The sequence below is a fragment of the Rhinoraja longicauda genome, chromosome 6 (genome assembly GCF_053455715.1).
Source record: "Rhinoraja longicauda isolate Sanriku21f chromosome 6, sRhiLon1.1, whole genome shotgun sequence".
NCBI classification, from domain to species: Eukaryota; Metazoa; Chordata; class Chondrichthyes; order Rajiformes; family Arhynchobatidae; genus Rhinoraja; species Rhinoraja longicauda.
The window spans coordinates 42,063,081-42,080,546 of NC_135958.1; the positions used below are offsets into that span (position 1 = coordinate 42,063,081).

At 45.8% G+C, this 17,466-nt stretch overlaps 1 protein-coding gene across 6 annotated transcripts in view; it reads right to left on the bottom strand.

Moving 5' to 3' along the window:
* banp (BTG3 associated nuclear protein) overlaps nt 1-17,466 on the bottom strand; it is a 127,147-nt gene that overhangs the window by 75,635 nt on the left and 34,046 nt on the right. For all 6 annotated transcript variants that reach the window (XM_078400879.1, XM_078400873.1, XM_078400874.1 and 3 more), the window contains one exon: nt 14,209-14,408. In XM_078400879.1, the coding sequence (XP_078257005.1) occupies nt 14,209-14,408 (200 nt within the window). The remainder of the gene's footprint in view (nt 1-14,208; nt 14,409-17,466) is intronic.

Genomic DNA, 17,466 nt, shown 5'->3' on the forward strand with positions numbered 1-17,466 from the left:
ACTACCGTGATGTTTAAGAAGCAAGTAGACAGGTACATGGATAGGACAGGTTTAGAGGGATATGGGCCAAAGGCAGGCAAGTGGGACTAGTGTAGATGGATATGCTGGGCAAGTTGGGCCGAAGGGCCTGTTTCCACACTGTATGACTCTGACTCCAAATACATGGAGATAATATTTTGAGAAATATGATGGGCATTGAAACGATGCATAATAATTGTAATTTGATTCCAGATCTTTAACCCCACTAATCCACAGCAGCTATACAGGACTCAACTGTTGTTTGGTCAGCCAGAGCAGTTTCTTGCACCTGATCACATTTTATTTTCTTTCTTTCATGCAATAATTGTCTAGATTTACAGTTTAACTATAATTTAGTGTGGTGCAGGTACATATTTCCTTGAAAGTGGCATCATAGGTAGAGAGGGCAGCAAGGCGGCTTTTGGCACATTGGACCATCAGTCAGAGTATTGAGTATAGAAGCTGGAAGGTCATGTTGCAGTTGTATTAGACGTTGGTGAGACCACATTTAGAGCATTGTGTTCAGTTCTGAGCACCATGTTATAGGAAAGATGTTATCAAGCTGGAAAGGCTACAGAGAAGATATACGAGGATGTTGCCAGGACTAGAGGGTCTGAGCCACAGGGAGAGGATGAGTAGGCTGGGGCTTTATTCCTTGGAGCACAGGAAGCTGAGGGATGATCTTATAGAGGTGTACAAGATCATGAGAGAAATAGACTGGGTAAATGCACAGTCTATTAATGTTCTTAAGCTGGAAAGGGTGCAGAGAAGGATGGTGCCAGGACTGGAGAGCCTGATCTATGGGGAGAGGTTGAGCAGGCTAGGACTTTATTTACTTGGAGCTCAGGACGATGAGGAGTGATCTTATAGCGGGGAGCAGATAAAGCCACAGCCGACAGCAAGAAACAGCAACAGGTGAGAGGGGCTCGCTGGTGCACCTTGAGAGTCGGGAGTGGGGTTGGAAGCTGCGGCTCTAAATGCCGGGGAGACAGAGCCGGGAATGGATTGACAGGTCATTCCATTCACATTCAGTTTCCATTTTATATTTGTTTTATTGAGGTTGCTGGCACTCCGTGGTGCTTTAGATACACGGGAGTGGTGTCATTAGTGGGCCAGGGGTGTATTGTCCATTCATTATCACATGACCCCTGTTGGCCCGGAAAACAGATCATCCAGAAAGGTTCGGCAACCTAGGGTGCCAGAATAACAGTTCAGCCTGCATATCATTGAGGTAATAAAACTTCACTTATTTACAATTATTAGCATGGTACAACACTTGAAATACTTTTTAAGAACTCATAGCCAACTTGAGCGTGTCTGAACATATATTCAGATGAACTTATATTCACTTATGTGCAATGAAATTCCTGCTTCCAGAGCAAACACTATATATGTGATAATGGTAAATACAACAATGAATGAAAAACAGCACAATGATGCAAAGATTGTGGCGTAATTCAAAGCAGTGCAAAAGACTACCGAAGTGTAATAACAGAACAAGTGAATGAGAGAGAGTTAAGAGCATGAGTACGTGGCAACACGTCTGGGAAGGGCATGTGAGAGGTGGTTGGTTCAGGAGAATGATAGCACTGGGGAAGCGTTGTTAAATCTGGACCTCTGATCTGACAAGCTCCTGTATCTCCTGGCAGATTGTAGAGGAGACAAAGGGGAAGATCCAGGGGGGGCAGGCAGCTGATGATATTTCCAGCCGTCCTGACTCACGTACTATGAAGAAAGACTGAATTGAAGGAAGTGACAAGTCTTGAATGATTGGGTTGCGTTCAGCACTCTCTGCAAGTTCCGGTGGTCAAAGCACAGCCGTTTCTATCAGGCTGCGATGTAGCCATCAGAGTATTTTATATAGCACATCTGTCGATGTTCAGGAGAACCCTCCTGGTTATGCTGAAACTTCTCAGAAGCTTAATAAAGTAACCATGCTGATGCATTTGTGATCATCACATCAGAGTGGTGGCAACTGGTTAGGTTGCTGGTGATATGGGGGCCTAGGAACCTGAAGAGGTCAACCATGTCCGGGGCAACTTCATGATGAGAATTGGGCAACAGAGAATAGACCATAGTCACCACTTTCCAGTTTCTTCCTTCATTTAACAACCAACTGTTTATGCTTGCCGATGTTCAGGACTAGGTTGTTGTTCTGACACCATGTCAATGTCTTTCCTACACCCCGTCTCAGAATTATTGCTGATGTCGCCAACAACAGTGGCATTATTGGAGAACTTACAGATTGATGTCCTTGACCAGACAGTGGTGAGTATACAGGGAATGGAGCAGGGGGCTGAGATACAGCCCTCGGGAGCACCAGTGAGAGGGTGAGGATGGGGAAAATGTTATGAGCAACGCTAACAAACTGAGCTGTGCCAATCAGGAAGTCCAGGTCAGTTGCCGACAGAGGCCCCAAGGCCATGGTCTGGAGCTGGAGCTGGGCTTATTCAGCATGAAGGTGTTGAAGGCTCAGCTGCAGTTTGCGTCATTTCATATGTCAGAGCATTGAGTATAAGAAGTCATGATACAGCTTTATAGGACTTTGTGAAGCTGCACTTGGAGTATTGCATGCAGTTCTGATCACCCCTGATAGAAGTATGTAAAGTGAAAAGTCAGACAAAGGGTTGAAGAGTTGCGAATTGTGAAGCCAGAGTAAAGAATGTGGGTGGCGAGGGAGAGGGGGTAGTTATTAGAGGTCACCTAAAATTGGACTCGCATCTTCTGGTTTAATCTCTGGCTTTTGTCCAACCTCTGCCTATTAACCCCCCCATCCCCCCCCAGCGTTCGATTACCTGCCACACTTTATCCTGTCACCCTCCTCCTCCACAATCAATCTGAAAATGGGTCCCGAAACATTCCCTATCCATGTTCTCCCGAGCTGCTGCCTGACCCGCTGAGTCAGTGCACCACTTTGTGCCCTTTTTTTGCAAACCAGATTCTGCAGTTCTTGTGCTGAGTTACTGTGCTGAGGATTATGAGGGTTAGTTCAAGAACCTGAGGGAGTTTCCACCCACAATCTGTATTTTATTGGAACATAGTTGATTGTGGCAGCCTCAGACTGATGGATAGCTGACAAACTGTGCTTCAATTGGCAAAATACAGTCCTCATCAAATTCTCACAATCCAATGCAGACCTGCCGACATTTGATTTTACAAATTCACAATTTTGATGTCCAAAATTCAGAATTTTACATCAAAATTCAGAATATGGCACGTAATGCAACTTTTCAGCAAATAAAAGTATGCACGCCAAATGCACATATTCGTTGTGCTACATTCACGTGTGAAAAACGACTATTATTTCCAACAGACTGTAGTTCTTGGACTACATGTGCAATGTCAGGCCTATCATGAGTATATTCTACTATTATAGAAAGGTTAGTGAACAGAAATACTTTTTACAACAAAGAAAAAACTGTTTTGTTTTGTGTTTTCTATTTTGCTTTTTCCTTACACATCCCAATACTCTTGATATTGAATAAAAGAACAATGGTCATAAAATGTATGACTAAGTTATGAAGAAAGAGTTTCATTTAAAAAACTGCACATACCTAATTTAATTGAAGACATACTTGCTCCAGTGGTCTTCAACAGCAAATCACAACGGTCCCCCCCAACCCTACTCCCCCCCACTCCCCACCCCCACTACTCCCCCCTACACCCACCCACTACTCCCCCCTACACCCACCCACCCCTCCCCACTACTCCCCCCACCCCTCCCTTTCCTCCCAAATCCACTCCCCCACCCCTCCTCCCCCACTCCCCTCCCAATCCCACTCTCCCCCTCCCTCCCCTCCCTCCACCCCCCCGACCCCCACTCCCTCCTCCCACGCCCCTGCCCCTCCCCCCCCCCCCCCCCCATCCCCTCTCAACACCAACGGGCCTCACGCTCCGCAGCGAGGCGAGGTGAGCAGCGAGGCTGGGCAATCGGTGAGAGGCGAGGCGAGGCCGGGCCAGAGACGAGGTGTGGCCGGGCCAGAGACGAGGTGAGGCCGGGCCAGAGACGAGGTGAGGCCGGGCCAGAGACGAGAGGCGAGATGAGGTCGGGTCAGCGGCCAGCGGCGAGGCCGGGCCAGCGGCGAGGAGAGGCCGGGCGACCGGCGAGGCGGGACCAGCGGCGAGGCGAGGCAAGGCCAGGCCGGGCCAGCGGCGAGGTGAGGCAAGTACAGCGGCAGGCCGGGTCAGCGGCGGAGCGAGGCGAGGCGAGCGGCGAGGCATGTGTTTTGTCGAAAAATGTGAGGCAAAATCAGAATGGCAGAAATGAAATAAGAAAGCGGAAACTTTCCACCAAATTCGGAAGGGTTGGGATGTCTGCCAATGGCAAGATAAATAAATCAACATCTCCCAAGCTGACATCCCCAACATTGAATGCCTAATTTATTCAGCCAACTCCAATGGGATATCATGGTATCATTGTCACGTGGGAGACCAGACTCCCGAGATAAACACCACTCAAGAGTGGATGACATTTTTGAAAATGTGCAAATCCTTAACAATATACACCAACCCCTACTACTCAAAATGGGAATGCGAGAGTTTCCTGGACAGGACCTACTGTGAGGCTGTCACGCCAAGGGTCCAGGTCGAGCGAAGGTGGGAGACTGTTTCAGGGGGGAGTGAACGTGGACTACAGGAGACCCCGGTGGCTGTGCTTATTGCAAACAGGTACACCTTCTTGGGAACTGTCGGGGCAGAAGACGCTTCCAGTCCGAGCGGCGGACGTGTTGGCAGATCTAACCCAGGCAAGGAAACTCGACCGGGGAGACCGAAGTCGGGAAGAGCCATAGTAGTGGGTGACTCCATTGTCCGAGGTACAGACAGTAGATTCTGTGGCGACAGGCGGGACTCGAGGATGGTTTGTTGCCTCCCTGGTGCCAGGGTTCAAGACATCACGGACCGGCTTCAGAACATCCTAGCGAGGGAAGGCGATCAACCGGAAGTAGTTCTGCATGTGGGCACGAACGACGCCGGGCGGAAGAGGAAGGAGATACTGCGACGTGAGTTTAGAGAGTTAGGAAGAAGACTGAGAAGTAGGACGTCGAAGGTGGTTGTCTCTGGATTGCTACCTGTACCTCGTGCTAGTGAGGGCAGGAACAGAGAGATCGGGGATATGAATGTATGGCCGAGGGGCTGGTGCAGAGAGCCCAGCTTTTGCGCCATCGTAGAGTCGAAATATCGGAAGTTGAAGCATCGTGAGTTGGGGAGCATCTGCACAAATGACTTTCAAACGAAGGTGGCTAAATGTGGGGAAGATGTTTAATACCTACCTTTGTGGCAGAAATGTTTCTTGCCAAATATCAAATTGATAAGGCCACCTATGTCATACTGTATTTGGTGTTAATTACTCCATTGCCCACTCATCGAAGATTCCATTGTGTGACTTCCTAATGAAAATAATGTCCGTGATGAAGCAGTTATTGTTGCAAGACCTGAGATGCTGCTTTGAGTAACTCCAATGGTGCTATCCCACCCAAAGTCTTGGTGGTCGCCAGATTAGAGTGGACTTACAGACATCCAACTTTATACAATTTCTCCAAAGCATTTTGAAAGCATTTTTTAAGCTGGTAGCAATTAGTTTAATTATGAGTAATGTTAGGGTGATTATTGAATTAAATGAAAAAGTTATAGCAAATGTAAACATAGCAGCATAATATGGGTTACTAGAGAAAATGAACATTTATGGCTTATGGATAAATTGGCCTATGGATGGTTTCCAGGAACTGAATTCTTACATAACCCAGACTGCCAGTATGTTTTGACCAACACACTACTCACTTGAGTGCAGGATCAATTCCTCGAGCAACAGTTTATTACAACTTACTCCATGGTAAGTTATTCATACTGTGTTGCGAATCACATATGGGGTTGTGCTGTATTACCAAATTCTTAGGTTCTTGATATTGTGGAAATTCAATAAATCATTTCAATATCCACATAAACCATGACAGGAAATACAAATCATTTCCAAGTACAGTAAAACTCTGATAATCCACATCAGGTTGTTTGGAAATCCTGACAGTTCAACACCGGACTCACTCAACAGTCCAGGTTGTGAGGCTGGGGTCCAGAGTACAGAGTATGACTAGAGATAGAAAGAGCTGCTGGGGCCAAGATTTGTCAGTCATGCCAATGGTCAGGAACATGGATGGGATTGTGGCAGGAGCCAGAATCCGAGGTGCTTATATATTTCCCGCTTTCTTTAAATTCATCATGTTCACTGGAAAAATTATAATACTACTGGGTAACTGCAAAGAAAAGGTGAAATAAAAGAATAAAATAAATAAAAGAGCATGAATAAAGTCACAGAGTCATAGAGTGATACAGTGCGGAAGCAGGCCCTTCAGCCCAACTTGCCCCTACTGGCCAACAATGTCCCAGCTACACTAGTCCCACTTGCGCTTGGTCCATATCCCTCCAAACCTGTCCTATCCATGTACCTGTCTAACTGTTTCTTAAACGATGGGATAGTCCCTGCCTTAACTGGCAGCTTGTTCCATACACCCACCACCCTCTGTGTGAAAAAGTTACCCTCGGATTCCTATTAAATCTTTTCCCCTTCACCTTGAACCTATGTTCTCTGGTCCTCGATTCCCCTACTCTGGGCAAAAGTCTCTGTGCATCTACCCGATCTATTCCTCTCGTGATTTTATACACCTCTATAAGATCTTCCCTCATCCTCCTGCGCTCCATGGAACAGAGACCCAGCCTACTCAACCTCTCCCAAGAGCTCACACCCTCTAGTCCGGGCAACATCCTCGTAAATCTTTTCTGAACCCTTTCAAGCTTGACAATATCTTTCCTATAACATGGTGCCCAGAACTGAACACAATATTCTAAATGCGGTCTCACCAACGTCTTATACAACTGCAGCATGACCTCCCAACTTCTATACTCAATACTCTGACTGATGAAGGCCAAAGTACCAAAAGCCTTTTTGGCCACTCTATCTAGCTGCGACTCGACCTTCAAGGAACCATGCACCTGTACTCCTAGTTCCCTCTGCTCTACAACACTCCCCAGAGGCCTACCATTTATTGTGTAGGTCCTGCCCTTCTTCGATATCCCAAAATGCAACACCTCACACTTCTCTGTATTAAATTCCATCAACCATTCCTCTGCCCACCTGGCCAATCAATCCAGATTCTGCTGCTATCTTTCACAACCATCTTCACTATCTGCAAAACCACTCACATTTGAATCATCAGCAAACTTGCTAATCTTGCTCTATATGTTCTCATCCAAATCATTGATGTGGATGATAAGCAGTAACAGGCCCAGCACCGAACCGTGAGGCACACCACTAGTCACAGGTTTCGAGTCATCCACCATCACCCTCTGCTTCCTTCCATGGAGTCAATTTGCTATCCTTTCATCTCTCCTTGGATCCCATGCGATCTAACTTTCCAGAGCAGCCTACCATGAGGAACCTTGTCGAACGCCTTACTTAAGTCCATGTACACAACTAAAGCTCTATCCTTATCGACCTTTTTGGTCACGTCTTCAAAAAAATCAATCAGATTTGTGAGACACGACCTCCCATGTACAAAACCACACTGACTGTCCCTAATCAGCCCTTGCCCATCCAAATGCGTGTATATCCTATCCCTCAGAATTCTCTCTAGTAACTTTCCAACTACAGATGTTAAGCTCACCGGCCTATAGTTCCCAGCATTTTCCCTGCAGCCCTTTTTGAATAGAGGCACAACATTTGTCACCCTCCAGTCTTCCAGCACCCCTCCTGTATTTAAGGATGACTCGTAAATTTCAACCAGGGCTCCCGCAATTTCCTCTCTAGTTTCCCGCAATGTCCTCGGATATATCTGATCAGGCCCTGGAGATTTGTCTACCTTCAAACACGACAGTACCTTCAGTACTTCTTCGACGGTAACACTGACTGCTCTCAAGACACTTCCATTGACTGCCCCAAGTACCTCCGTCCTACTGTCTTTCTCCTCGGTAAATACAGAGGAGAAATACTCATAGAGGACCTTGCCCATCTCCTGTGGCTCCACACAGAGGGGACTGCTTTGATTCTTGAGAGGTCCCACTCTCTCTCTAGTTACCCTTTTCCCCCTTATGTATTGAGAAAATCTTTTGGGATTGTCCTTAATGCTACCTGACAGAGCCATCTCCTGGCCCCTTTTTGCCCTTCTGATCATTTTCAGTTTACTCCTTAGTTCCCGAAACTCCTCCAGAGATGCACTTGATCCCAGCTGTCTATACCTGTCCCATGTATCCTTCTGGTTTTTGAACAATGCCTCAATTTCCCTCGTCAGCCAAGCTTCCTCACGTTTGCCTGCTTTGCCCTTCACTCCAATGGGGAAGTACGTATCCTGAGCTTTCATCAGCACACTTTTAAAAACATCCAACTTGGCCGATGTTTCTTTCTCCTCAAATAACCTGTTCCTGTCAAATAACCTGTTCCTGTCAACTTTCCCTCAAAGTTGGCCTTACCCCAGTTGAGCATTTGAACACGTGGACCCTCTCCGTTCCCTATCCATAACTATCTTAAACCTAATCAAACTGTGGTCACTGGTCCCAAAAGGCTCCTCCACACACACTTCATTAACTGGCCCTTCCCAATTTCCCAATACTAGATCCAGTGTTGCCCTCTCACCTGTGGGGGCCTCCACATACTGCTTGAGAAAACTCTCCTGAACACTTTTGAGGAATTGCAACCCATTTAAAGCCCTCACACTATGATTTTCCCAGTCTATATTGGGAAAGTTAAAATCCCCTACCACAACAACCTTATTTGACCTGCAGCTATCGGCAATGTCCCGGCACATTTGTTCTTCTAATTCCCGTTGACTATTCGGGGGTCTGTAGTACACCCCCAACAAGGTGGTCATCCCTTTCTTGTTCCTCAGTTCCACCCATATGTGGGGGTGTTGCATTGCTTGTCAGGGAGGATATCACAGCAGTGCTTTGGCAGGATAGACTAGAAGGCTCGATTAGGGAGGCTGTTTGGGTGGAACTCAGAAATGAGAAAGGCTTAGCAACACTTATAGGGGTGTATTATAGACCGCCAAATAGGGAACGAGAATTGGAAGAGCAAATATGTAAGGAGATAGCAGATATTAGTAGTAAGCACAGAGTAGTGATTGTGGGTGATTTCAATTTTCCGTACATAGACTGGGAATCACATTCTGTTAAAGGGCTGGATGGTTTGGAGTTTGTAAAATGTGTGCAGGATAGTTTTTTGCAGCAATACGTAGAGGTACCTACCAGAGAAGGGGCAGTGTTGGACCTCCTGTTAGGAAATGAGACGGGTCAGGTGACGGAAGTATGTGTTGAGGAGCACTTTGGGTCTAGTGATCACAATGCCATTAGTTTCAATATAATTATGGAGAAGGTCAAATCTGGACCAAGGGTTGAGATTTTGGATTGGAGAAAGGCTCATTTTGAGGAGATGAGAAAGGATTTAAAAGGAGTGAAATGGGACATTTTGTTTTATGAAAAGGATATAATAGAGAAATGGAGAATATTTAAAGGTGAAATTTTGAGAGTACAGAGTCTTTATGTCCCTGTTCGGTGGAAAGGAAAGAATAATAATTTGAAAGAGCCGTGGTTTTCCAGGGAAATTGGACACTTGGTTCGGAAAAAGAGGGAGATATACAATAAATATAAGCGGCAGGGAGTAAATGAGGTTCTTGAGGAATATAAAGAATGTAAAAGGAATCTTAAGAAGGAAATTAGAAAAGTGAAAAAAAGATATGAGGTTGCTTTGGCAAGTATTGTAAAAGTAAACCCCAAGGGGTTCTACAGATATGTCAATAGCAAAAGGATAGCGAGGGATAAAATTGGTCCATTAGAGAGTTAGAGTGGACAGCTATGTGCTGAGCCGGAAGAAATGGGGGAGATATTAAACAATTTATTTTCTTCGGTATTCACCAAGGAGAAGGATATTGAATTATGTGAGGTAAGTGAAACAAGTAGAGTAGTGATGGAAATTATGAGGATCAAAGAAGAGGAGGTACGGACACTTTTGAAAAATATAAAAGTGGATAAGTCTCCAGGTCCTGATAGGATATTCCCTAGGATATTGAGGGAAGTTAGTGTAGAAATAGCAGGGGCTATGACGGAAATATTTCAAACATCATTAGAAACGGGGATGGTGCCGGAAGATTGGCGCATTGTGCATGTTGTGCCTTTGTTTAAAAAAGGTTCTAAAAGTAAACCTAGCAATTATAGACCTGTTAGTTTGACGTCTGTGGTGGGAAAATTAATGGAAAAGATACTTAGGGACAATATATATAATCACATGGATAAACAAGGCCTGATTAGAAACAGTCAACATGGATTTGTGCCTGGAAGGTCATGTTTGACTAATCTTCTTGAATTTTTTGAAGAGGTTACCAGGGAAATTGATAAGGGCAAGGCTGTGGATGTTGTCTATATGGACTTCAGTAAGGCATTTGACAAGGTTCCACATGGAAGGTTGATTAAGAAGGTTAAATCGTTGGGTATTAATAGTGAGGTTGCAAGATGGATTCAACAATGGCTGAATGGGAGATACCAGAGGGTAATGGTTGACAACTGTATGTCAGGTTGGAGGCCAGAGTACCCCAAGGATCTGTGTTGGGTCCACTGTTGTTTGTCATTTACATTAATGATCTGGATGATGGTGTGGCAAATTGGATTAGTAAGTATGCAGATGATACTAAGATAGGTGGTGTAGTTAATAATGAAGTAGATTTTCAAAGTCTACAGAGAGACTTGGGCCTTTTGGAAGGGTGGGCTGAAAGATGGCGGATGGAGTTTAATGCTGATAAGTGTGAGGTGCTGCATTTTGGTAGGACAAATCAAAATAGGACGTACAGGGTAAATGGTAGGGAATTGAGGAATGCAGTGGAACAGAGGGATCTGGGAATAACTGTGCATTGTTCCCTGAAGGTGGAATCTCATGTGGATAGGGTGGTGAAAAAGGCGTTTGGTATGCTTGCCTTTATAAATCAGAGCATCGAATATAGAAGTTGGGATGTAATGTTAAAATTGTACAGGGGATTGGTGAGGCCGAATCTGGAGTATGGTGTGCAGTTCTGGTCGCCAAATTATAGGAAGGGTGTCGACAAAATGGAGAGGGTACAAAGGAGATTTACTAGAATGTTGCCTGGGTTTCAGCACTTAAGCTACAGAGAGAGGTTGAACAGGTTGGGTCTTTATTCTTTGGAGCCTAGAAGGTTGAGGGGGGACTTGATAGAGGTTTTTAAAATTTTAAGAGGGACGGACAGTGTTGACGTGGGTAGGCTTTTCCCTTTGACAGTAGGGAAGATTCCAACAAGTGGACATAACTTCAGAATTAAGGGACAAAAGTTTAGGGGTAACATGAGGGGTAACTTCTTTACTCAGAGGGTGGTGGCTGTGTGGAATGAGCTTCCGGTGGAAGTGGTGGAGGCAGGCTCGATTTTATTATTTAAGAGTAAATTGGATAGGTATATGGATGGGAGGGGATTGGAGGGTTATGGTCTGAGAGCAGGTAGATGAGACTAGGTCAGAGAAAGTAGTCGGCGTGGACTGGTAGGGCCGAACGGGCCTGTTTCCGTGCTGTAATTGTTATATGGTTATATGGTTATATAGCCTCACTAGACGAACCGTCCGTAATGTCACCTGACCACTGCCGTGACATCCTCCTTAACGAACAATGCAACCACCCCATCTCTTTTTTCCCCTTACCCGTCTCTCCTGAAGCTCCCGTACCCCGGAACATTGAGCTGCCAGTCCTGCCCCTCCATCATCAGGTTTTAGGTACAACGTCCCAGTTGCTCGTACCTATCCATGCCCTCAGCTCATCTGCCTTACCTGTCAGGCCCCTTGCATTAAAATACGTGCAGTTTAAACCAACCCTTCTTGCTAGCTCTCTGCCTTTCACCTGCCTCTTCTGTCCACTAACCTTTCCCACACTGCCCTCCACACCAACTTCCAGCCTCTCACGTGCCTCTGTCCTGTACGAGCTCCCATCCCCCTGCCAATCTAGTTTAAACCCTCCCGTGTAGCACTAGCAAACCTGCCGGCCAGGATGTTGGTTCCCCTCCAGTTTGGTTGCAACCTGTCCCTTTTGCACAGGTCAATCCTGCCCCAGAAGAGATCACAATCATCCAGAAATCTAAATCCCTGCCCCCTGCACCGACTCCTCAGCCACACATTCATTTCCCCTGTTCTTACCTTCTCTAGCACGAGGTACTGGAAGCAGTCCTGAGATCACTACCCTGCAGGTCCTGCGTTTCAGCCTCCTACCCAATTGCGTAAACTCATGTTGCAGAACCTCCTTCCTCTTCCTACCTATATCGTTCATGCCAACATGCACAATGACCTCCGGCTGCTCCCCCTCACTGTTGAGGATGCCGTGCAGCCGCTCTGAGACATCCTGGACCCTGGAACCAGGGAGGCACTACACCATCCTGGAGTCTCGCCCGCTGCCGCAGAATCTCCTGTCCGCACCTCTGACTATCGAGTCCCCCACCACAGTGGCTCTGCCTGACGTCACTCTTCACCATTGAGCCTCAGCACCAGGGTTGGAGTCACAGCTCTGGCTGCCACTCAATCTTGTCATGTCCGATCCAACAGCTCCCAAGAGGGTTTACCTGTTTTCAATACAGGTCCTGCACTACATGTTTACTTCTCTTCCTCGTTGTCACCCACCTTCGCTCTTCCTGTTTCCTCGGTGTGACAACCTCACTGTAGGTCCTGACCAGGAAACTCTTGTTTTCCCGGATGGTCCTGAGATCATCCAGCTGCTGCTCCAGTTCCCCCACACGTTCATTCAGGAGCTGCACCTGGACACAGCTCCCAGAGGTGTAGTTGTCAGAAGCACCAGCAGTGTCCCTGACTGCCCACATCCTGCAAGAGAGACGCTATAACAACTTGCCTGCCATTACTTCAGTGGACAAAATCACAAACGGGACACATCCAGAGTTGAGTGAAACCTATTTCCTTCTCTGCTACCAATTTTAAAATATCGGACACACGCAGAACTGATTCAAGTGTAGTCTCCTTGCCTCATCCTCCTCGCCGAAGACTCTTGAGCCAAAGACTCACACGTCACCTGAATCTGAATTACCTTTATTGTCATTCAAAAGGAATTGAACGAAAATCATTTGCCACGTAGCCACAACAGTACAGAGTAAAAGACACAAGACACAATTTTAACACAAACATCCATCACAGTGACGTCTCCAGACACCCCCTCACTGTGATGGAAGGCAAGAAAATTTATTCTCTCTTCCCCCATGCTTCTCCCACAGACAGATGGTTCGACTTCTGCCGAGGCGACGGAGGCTCCCGACTCGCGCATCCCCCGCAAGGAGATGGAAGGTCCCGCAGCCGTGCCATGCCGGGCGATGGAAAGTCCCGCGGCCGAGCCGCGCCGGGCGATGGAAAGTCCCACGACCCTCCCAAGGCACTTCACCTCAACAAGGCCGCTCCCCAATAGGGGTAATATCCAATGGGCTGAAGAAGGGTCTCGTCCCAAAACGTCACCCATTCCTTCTCTCCAGAGATGCTGCCTGTCCCGCTGAGTTACTCCAGCATTTTGTGTCTAGGCTGATAAATCTGCTAGTTTAGCAACACCAATACTCTACGGGTTCCATGTTATTGAAGTTTATCTATCGAATGTATTTGTGCATACATGTATTTAATTAAGATTTCAACACAAAATTCAAAACTTATCTTGTCCAACTTACAGGGTGAACTGGATTTTCAGTTTACAACACAAAATATCTAAGAAACAGTGGAGAACAAAATCAGATGATTTCAGTCTATTTAATTTGGAAGATTACTTTATCAGATAAATCACATATACAAAGTGTGTGTTTTGTTGCCAGTAGACTGTTTTCCAACCAGAACTCTGCATAAAACATTCTTTTTTTTAAATGAAAAGAAAGGTCCCGACCCTAAATGTCACCTATCCATGTCTTCCAGAGATGCTTCGTGACCTACCGAGTTCCTCCAGCACTTTGTGTTCTACACAAGACTCCAGCACCAACATTTCTTTTTGTCATGTGCCAAAGAACATTTCTCACCACACACAGTCGCTCCTCTACATAGCAAAAGCTCCCATTGTTTTTTAACTCTAACGAGAACAGTCAAAAACCATTTAAATGTCATTGCTTTGTAAGAGTAATTGTTGTATTCCACATGTTTTACTATATTCTTTATGAAAGCATATGTTTATTACATGCGTCTTACCTGCGCACTTTGTTCCATGTCTGTGTGGCCCCCAGGGGCGAACCTGCCACCATTGGAACCTGGATAGGACTACTTTGTTTATTAAGAGCCAAATCTATCTTTTCTTCGATAGCTTTACAAGTTGCTTCAACAGCCTGAATTTTGGCTTCAATGCTATCAAGCCGCAAACAAATTGCCTGATTAATGTCAAAGAGAACAGACTGCGAAAGAAGAGACACAAAAATCAAGATTAGTTCAAAATTACACCACAAAATATGGTCATTTGTAACAACAATTTAGCATTAAATTCAATAAAACAAAGATATAATTAAGCAAAATGAAATATTTCATTGGCCCATACATTATGTGGTCACTTAAAATAATTGTTGAGAATCAGCCCATTTTGTTTACATAGGACAAATCTTGATTTATTTTTTTTCCTTTGATCCTAGTTATCAATCAGTTCCCACTTACTGACATTTGGCCAAATTTGAGAGCAGGATGTGCTCCAGACCATCTCCAAAAGTAGAGCTATCCAACTCCTCGACTTTCAGAAAGCCTTCGACAAGGTCCCACATAGGAGATTAGTGGGCAAAATTAGAGCACATGGGTACTGACATGGATAGGGTACTGACATGGATAGAAAATTGGTTAACAGACAGAAAGCAAAGAGTGGGGATAAATGGGTCCCTTTCGGAATGGCAGGCAGTGACCAGTGGGGTACCGCAAGGTTCGGTGCTGGGACCCCAGCTATTTACGATATACATTAATGACTTAGATGAAGGGATTAAAAGTACCATTAGCAAATTTGCAGATGATACTAAGCTGGGGGGTAGTGTGAATTGTGAGGAAGATGCAATAAGGCTGCAGGGTGACTTGGACAGGTTGTGTGAGTGGGCGGATACATGGCAGATGCAGTTTAATGTAGATAAGTGTGAGGTTATTCACTTTGGAAGTAAGAATAGAAAGGCAGATTATTATCTGAATGGTGTCAAGTTAGGAAGAGGGGATGTTCAACGAGATCTGGGTGTCCTAGTGCATCAGTCACTGAAAGGAAGCATGCAGGTACAGCAGGCAGTGAAGAAAGCCAATGGAATGTTGGCCTTCATAACAAGAGGAGTTGAGTATAGGAGCAAAGAGGTCCTTCTACAGTTGTACCGGGCCCTGGTGAGACTGCACCTGGAGTACTGTGTGCAGTTTTGGTCTCCAAATTTGAGGAAGGATATTCTTGCTATGGAGGGCGTGCAGCGTAGGTTCACTAGGTTAATTCCCGGAATGGCGGGACTGTCGTATGTTGAAAGGCTGGAGCAATTAGGCTTGTATACACTGGAATTTAGAAGGATGAGGGGGGATCTTATTGAAACATATAAGATAATTAGGGGATTGGACACATTAGAGGCAGGAAACATGTTCCCAATGTTGGGGGAGTCCAGAACAAGGGGCCACAGTTTAAGAATAAGGGGTAGGCCATTTAGAACGGAGATGAGGAAGAACTTTTTCAGTCAGAGAGTGGTGAAGGTGTGGAATTCTCTGCCTCAGAAGGCAGTGGAGGCCAGTTCGTTGGATGCTTTCAAGAGAGAGCTGGATAGAGCTCTTAAGGATAGCGGAGTGAGGGGGTATGGGGAGAGGGCAGGAACGGGGTACTGATTGAGAGTGATCAGCCATGATCGCATTGAGTGGAGGTGCTGGCTCGAAGGGCTGAATGGCCTACTCCTGCACCTATTGTCTATTGTCTATTGTCCTCGGAGTCAACATCACCAACAACTTCTCCTGGACCATCCACATTGAAGCAACGACCAAGAAAGCACACCAACGCCTCTACATCCTTAGAAGGCTTAGGAAGTTTGGCATGTCTCCTACAACTCTCACCAACTTCCACAGATGCACCGAAGAAAGCATTTTATCAGGATACATCACAGCTTGGTTTGGGAACAGCTCCATCCAAGACTGCAAGACATTGCTGCAAATTGTGGACGCAGCCCAGACCATCACACAAACCAGCCTCCCTCCTATTGACTCCATCTACACCTCATGCTGCCTCGGCAAGGCCAGCAGCATAACCAAGGTCCAGTCGCACCCTGGCCTCTCCCTCGTCTCTAAAATCCATACACTGTAAATGGATCGATTGTAATCATGTATTGTCCTTCTGCTGACTGGTTAGCACGCAACAAAAGCTTTTGTTATACACTGCTATACACTGGAATTTAGAAGGATGAGAGGGGATCTTATTGAAACATATAAGATTATTAAGGGAATGGACACGCTAGAGGCTGGAAACATGTTCCCAATATTGGGGGAGTCCAGAACCAGGGGCCACAGTTTAAGAATAAGGGGTGGGCCATTTAAGACGGAGATCAGGAAAAACCTTTTCACTCAGAGAGTTGTGAATCTGTGGAATTCTCTGCCTCAGAAGGCAGTGGAGGCCAATACTCTGGATGCTTTCAAGAGAGTTAGATAGAGCTCTTAAGGATAGCGGAGTCAGGGGGTATGGGGAGAGGGCAGGAACGGGGTACTGATTGTGGATGATCACCCATGATTACATTGAATGGCGGTGCTGGCTCGAAGGGCCGAATGGCCTCCTCCTGTCTATTGTCTATTGTCTATTTCACTGTACACGTGACAAAAAACTAAACTGAACTTGAGTCCTGATGTCTGCAATATGCCCAGATGGAAGATGAGGCAATATTGGCCTTTGCTGGGAAAGTGTAGACTCCAAGACAGAGTACAGAATTGGAGTGAAATGGAGAATTAAAGTGCCAAAGACCTGGCAATATCAAACATAGATTGGGAGACCACTTTGCATAAACCTCCATTCAGTATACATACACGAGTGATCCTGAATTTTCAGTTACCCATCACTTTAATTCTCCATAACACTATTTCAGATAACCAGCCTTTATTGTTTGTATCAGGCCTGAGGTCATGTAAGGTCAGCGGCCTGCAAAATTAGCTCGTTCTTTTCTTTCTTCAGAGATGTCAGCCATTCCACTGGGCATTCCAGGCAATCTCATGTGTTTCATATTTCCAGCAACTGCTGTATTCTGCATCTCCGTTTGGGCGTGCTCCTGTGTTTCTGTTTTTTCTCTTAACTCCAAACACTGAAAACTATTATATTACCTGGCAATCTTGCTCTGCATACAATCACAAACATCCACCCTCCATATCTTCCTTTCCCTGCAACTTAATACAGACTTGTTTTGAAAAAAAATCACAATGAAGGGTCACGGACCTGAAATATTGGCTGTCTCTCACTCCACATAGATACTGCCAGCCCTGCGG